A 6,000-nucleotide genomic window follows, 5' to 3' on the forward strand; every position below is an offset into this window, starting at 1 on the left:
CCACCCAGGCGCCCCTGCATTTATTATTACTTAACGATGCATAGATTCCTGCAATCTGGTTTCTGATTTAGCTCACTGGTTACAGTTTGGTGGCCTGTGGGCCAGTACGGATTTGCCTCATTTTGAGTTTTAAGAAAAGCTGCACGGGACAGTCACTCTTTCATGTACCTGTTAACAAAATTCTCCAGACTTTGGGTTGGGAGTGGTTTAGTGCCTGGAGTTCCACTGAGGGGTGGGGTCTGTCCTCCAAAGGTGGGGAGGGGGGCAGCCAAGCCTCTCAACACTCATGGGCCTTCGGTGCCTTGCGCAGCCACCCCTCCCCACCCCTGCAATCCCCAAGGACGGGAGTGAATGCTACCTACAGGTTACCACCTGCTTGATTACAGGCCGGCTGGTGCCCACTGTGTCAGAGCCACACGGGAGGCTCCCACTGGGTTTTAGGATTCAGGTTGCACATAACCGTGACTGTTAGCCTTAGAATTCCAATAAGCCCCATTTATCATGTGTTATTTGTGCCTAGGACAAAGCCTGGGCCATGAGGGAGCCAGAAGAAATAAAAAGACACGGACCTTGCTTATGAGAAAATGGTAATCTAGTTCAGGAGTCGAGGCCAAGGCGCATGAAACAATTAGCAAACAAGGCATTGTTGTCCAGAATAGCATTATGTAGCGATATAATAAACTGTTCAATTATGCAGTGCAGACAGTTGGGGACCGGGATAGTATATAATGTGCTAATTGTGCAGGACAGACAATGAGGGGCTAGGACAGGCTCCAATAGGCTAATTATGTGGTGCAGACAATTGGTACAAAGGGAGCCAAGGAAAGGGACCTGGGGGAGGGGAGCGGGTGTGGGCCTGTGGGGGCAGCCGCTTATGTAAACCAGAGGCCGGGCCTGAAAAGAAAACCAAACCCTGGAAATCCTGCCCGTGGCCTGGCTGCTCCTGGGCTCCTCCTATTGTGTGTCAGCCGTGGCTCTGGCCGCGCCACACACCTGAGGCCATGTGCAAGTCTGGGAACATTTGGGCAAAAATACAGAGCAGGGTTCTGTTGATTCCTAGGGCTCAGATCCCATGTCTGGCCCTCGCTATCTCTGTGGCCCTGAGCAAACTAGTTGACTTGCTGTCCTTCCTTGTCTTTAGCTGCCAAATGAGGGGGAGGGGAGGGTACCCACATCACCCAGCCGGAAACGTGGTAGGAGTTTAAAGGATCAGCACACCTAATGGGCTTAGACCACGGGCAGGCACATAACAAGTGGTCAATAAAATATCCTTGCTGCAGCTGCTGGTGTTGTTGGCAAGTAAGGAAATGGCTACAGGCTTCAAAGTTTCATACGAAGACAGCAGAGTCTCTTCGACCATCAGGAGCCTCACACGAGACCCTTTTCCTCTCTGGGCGCCCTGTTCTTTCTTCATCGTTAAATGAGGTTGGACTGGGCTAGGTCAGCTTTCCTAGATTAGCTAGGTCAGCCACTTGAGCACAGAGTGGAGCCTCAGAATAGAAAGGTGCACTGCCCTATTTATTTTAGGCTAATACTATTTAAATGTTTGCAGACATGAAACTGCCTGTCAGGGCTTCAGCTTCGGGCTCTTACCTGGCTATAAAGTGACACAGAACAGAAAGCTATTAATGAATGAAATGCAATGCTGCCACATCAGTAAAATCCATTTGAACATTAGAAATTTAAAAACCTAAATTAAAATACACAACTTCACCTTTTTCTCTTTCATTAGCCCCGGGTAATTACAGGCCAGTGTCTGGGCCCCAGCTTAGTGGTAAACACAAACCCAAACGTGGGCCCTGAAGTTGCCTAGAGCGAGGAGAGCCAGGAGGTGAAAGCCAGAGCCTGGCTGCCAGGCCTGCGCTAGGGCCCCTGCTGGGGGAGCCATGGACACAAGGCCTTGTTCCTGCACCCGAGCAGGGACCAGGTGGTCAGCTCCCGTGATTCCCCGGGGCTCCCTCCTGGCCACAGCTGGTCCAGAAACAGGCGCAGGGATGAGAAACAAAGGGAGTCTAGCCTGTGTGATTGGCCCTCGGCCTGGGAACTTCCTTTGCTCTCTCTCCTGTGTAGATCTTCGGTTTTGTGGCCACCTTCCTCTGCCTGGTGAGCATATGGCTGTCCTACAAGATCTCGTGTGTGACCCAGTCAACAGGTGAGTTCTGGTTGCCCGAACACAGATGATCTCTGAAAGTAGAGTTCCCTCTGCTGGGGAACGGGAGGACGGCCTGGTCTGGAGTTCAGCAACAGGGAAGGGCCACCCACCGTGAGGCGTTGGGGGGGCCAAGGTGGAAAGGTGTCACCCAAGGTTCTCTGCTCCGCACTGTCAACGCAGCGCCCAACACGGGGCTCGATCTCACAAACTACAGGATCATGACCTGAGCCGAGATCAAGAGTCGGATGCTTAACCAACTGGGCCACCCAGGGGCCCGGTGAAGCATTTTCTTTAAATAAGTTCCCTCATGACGAAAATAAAGTGTAGAGAATTTTGAAAATGCAAATAAGAAAAACAAAATATTTTTAATGAAAACCGTCTATCATCACACTACCCAGAAAAAGCACCTACTGGGTGTCTGTCCTTCCAGTATTTCTTCTCTCTGGTTGGATGGATGGATGGATGGATAGATACAAAGATGTATAGATACATATGTTGCTTTTGTTAAACGATCAAACTGATCAAACTTCAGGTATTATTTGTAACCTGTTCTCATTCTCGTACTTAACCATCTATCAGACATTTTCCCCACTTGTTTGGGGATTCTTTTCCATCACATTTTTAAAAAAGATTTTATGTATGTACGTATTTAGATTTTATTTTTAAGTAATCTCTGTGCCCAACTTGGGGCTCGAACTTACAACCCCAAGATCAGGAGTGACATGCTCTAAGGACTGAGCCAGCCAGGTGCCCCTCTTCTCCCATCGCTTTTTGTTAAGTGTTTATTTTTGAGAGAGAGCACGAGCCGGCGAGGGGCAGAGAGAGAGAGACAGAGGATCTGAAGCGGGCTCTGTGCTGACAGCAGAGAGCCGAATGCGGGGCTCGAACTCAACAACTGTGAGATCATGACCTGCTCGGAAGTCGAACATTCAACCGGCTGAGCCACCCACGTGTCCCTCCCATCACTTTTATTTATTTATTTATTTATTTTTAGCGTTTATTCATTTTTGAGACAGAGAGAGAGACAGAGCATGAACGGGGGAGGGTCAGAGAGAGGGAGATACAGAATCTGAAACAGGCTCCAGGCTCTGAGCGGTCAGCACAGAGCCCGACGCGGGGCTCGAACTCACGGACCGTGAGATCATGACCTGAGCCGAAGTCGGCCGCTTAACCGACTGAGCCACCCAGGCGCCCCTCTCTCCCATCACTTTTAATGGCTCTGTGCTGTTGCATTGACTCCAGGGCATGTCTGTGTCATAGTTTACTTGTCTCCTGTCTGGGGTCACTGTGGTTTTTTGTTTTGTTTTAATTCTTTGCTACTAAACAGTGTTGTAAAGAACACACTTGTAAATATAGCCCCATACTCATCCCTAATATCTTCTACCTCTAGAATGCATTGCTGGAGGTAACACTGCTGAGAGCTTGACCCAGGTATTTTGATTAATCCGCCTTTTTCTTTAGCCCAGCCCTTCCCGTCTTCGTTCTTTTTCTTTCTCTTAAAAAAATAACTAAAGGCATATCAGAGTGTGTACAGTACGTGGTCTGAGTTGTCCCGAAGAAACGTTTCCACCAGCTTCCGTTTCCCTCTAGAAGTCACTGACAAAAAGAGAACAGGAAGCTGAGGGAGAGGAGGCAGTCACAAGAGACCACAGGCTGTGGGATTCTGTTTACATGAAACGGGCGGAAGAGACACATCCAAAGAGGCGGGAAGTAGATCAGAGGTTGCCAGGAGCTGGGGAGGTGACTGCAGACGGGTGTGGGCCTTCTCTTGGAAGGGATGAAATATTCCAGAAGTATGGCAGTGTTCGCACAGTCCTGTGAGTACACGGAAACTGTGGACATGAAGCCTACACTTGAGGTGGGTGAGTTGTACGGTAGGTAGATTTTGTCTCGCTGAAGCTGTTTAAGGGAGAAATCAATGAGGGGCGCCTGGGTGGCTCAGTTGGTTAAGTGCCTGACTCTTGGCTTCGGCTCAGGTCATGATCTTGTGGTCGTGGGATCGAGCCCCGTGTTGGGCTCTGCGCTGGGTGTGGAGCCTGCTTCGTCTCTCTCCTCTCTCTCTGCCCCTCTCGCTCTCTAAATAAATAGATACATAAATAAGTAAAATAAATTAAAAAAAAAAAACAATGAAGAAAAGTAGAGAATGTAACAGTTATGGGTAACATCTGAAGGTGAAAATTATGACTTAAAATTATGAAGGAAGAGCCCAAAGAAACCGCAAACACAATGAGAGTCCCTGTGACGATAGGCCTGGGTGGGGAAGAGGAAGGATAGAAACCCCCTGTCCCCCCGCCCGTACTAATTTTTTTCTTTTCTGTTAGAAATGTATTTAGAGGGGCGCCTGGGTGGCTCAGTCGGTTAAGCGGCCGACTTCGGCTCAGGTCATGATCTCACGGTCCGTGAGTTCCAGCCCCGCGTCGGGCTCTGTGCTGACAGCTCAGAGCCTGGAGCCTGCTTCGGATTCTGTGTCTCCCTCTCTCTCTGACCCTCCCCTGTTCATGCTCTGTCTCAAAAATAAATAAACATAAAGAAAAAAAAAAAAAGAAATGTATTTAGAAGGAAAAAACGAATTCCAATGGTAGTTGTTGCTGGGCAGAGGAAGGAAGGGCTCTGAGCAGAGCTGGGGGGCAGCCTCCTGATGTGTGGCTTCTGGGTGGGCCTGCCCTGCCCGCCGTCCTAACTTTGCCGCTTCCTTCCCAAGATGCCGCTGTCTGAGGACACCCTGCGCCCCGGCCCGAGGCAGGCCCTGAGATGGGAGCGTCGGGGGGCCGGCGCCCAGGGCGGGCTTCTGAACCTCTGCTCCTGTGCCAAAGCCCTGCCCACACTGCTGGGCACAAGAGGGGCCCTCGGCGTCCTCCTGGGCTCCTGAGCCGCTCTCAGCCTTTCTGGTCTTCCTTGGAGAATAGTCCTCGCCGCCTGGGAACGAAAGCAGCCTCCAGGGAAATCTGGTCTCTTCCTCCTGCTCTTAGAACCAACTGTCTCAGGGACTGATGGCCCCACTTACCTACCACAGCGGAGGGTTTCTGAATACTCCTGCCTAAATCTGCTTCTACTCCACATTCCTCAGGGGGATGAAGCTGCCTTAAGTCCTCTTATAGAAACAAAGCTCTCTCTGGGGCACCAGGGTGGCTCAGTCGGTTAAGTTTCCCACTTCGGCCCAGGTCATGATCTCACGGTTCAAAAGTTCGAGCCCTGTGTCAGGCTCTGTGCTGACAGCTCGGAGCCTGGAACCTGCTTCGGATTCTGAATCTCCCTCTCTCTCTGCCCTCCCCGCTCACGCTCTGTTTCTTTCTCAAAAATAAATAAATATATTAAAAAATTAACGAAAAAACAAAGCCATCTCCTAATTTATCCAGCTTGGGAAGAAGGCCCTCTTGAGACCAGACCCTCTTTCTTAAGTGAGGCGGGCCTGCAGAAGCACTGTGTGGTCAGCCCGCCGTTGCAGGCCTCAGTCTTAATTACCACTGTGAGTGTGTGTGGGGGCATGTGTGGAGGGGGGGCGTGTGTGCATGTGTTTTGTAATAAAAATATTGACTTGGCCAATTTCTTATTGGACGAGAAAGCTGTAAACCAGGAGTCACGTGACAGGGCCCACAAAGCTCATGGGAAAGCACTTGATGCACCCCCGGGGCCCCCCTCCCCCTCCCCCTCCCCCACCTCCCCAGAGATGAGAACACTAAAGGATGCAGAAGACCCTGCCCCCTCAAGATTTGCATATTTTCAGAGTAAATGGATGTTAAGGGTGGAAGCCAGTACTGTTCACACAAGACCTAATAAAGCACTACTCACGAGCAGCACAAGTGGCCTTAGAAAAAGAGGGAACTTCTGGTACCTACTACAGCATCGAT

At 50.4% G+C, this 6,000-nt stretch overlaps 1 protein-coding gene across 7 annotated transcripts in view; it reads left to right on the top strand.

The window, feature by feature from the left end:
- CMTM7 (CKLF like MARVEL transmembrane domain containing 7) overlaps positions 1–5,338 on the top strand; it is a 50,444-nt gene extending 45,106 nt beyond the window's left edge. For 3 of the 7 annotated variants that reach the window (XM_042956761.1, XM_042956765.1, XM_042956767.1), the window contains exons 4-6: positions 2,071–2,152; positions 3,543–4,010; positions 4,854–4,940. In XM_042956761.1, the coding sequence (XP_042812695.1) occupies positions 2,071–2,152; positions 3,543–3,592 (132 nt within the window). In that variant the 3' untranslated portion in view covers positions 3,593–4,010; positions 4,854–4,940. Of the gene's footprint in view, positions 1–520; positions 588–2,070; positions 2,156–3,542; positions 4,027–4,853 lie in introns of those variants that run through there. The other 4 variants (XM_042956762.1, XM_042956766.1, XM_042956764.1 and 1 more) reach the window with 4 other exon arrangements.
- Positions 5,339–6,000: the final 662 nt, after the last annotated feature.

Source organism: Panthera tigris, chromosome C2 (assembly GCF_018350195.1).
Source record: "Panthera tigris isolate Pti1 chromosome C2, P.tigris_Pti1_mat1.1, whole genome shotgun sequence".
Lineage (NCBI taxonomy): Eukaryota > Metazoa > Chordata > Mammalia > Carnivora > Felidae > Panthera > Panthera tigris.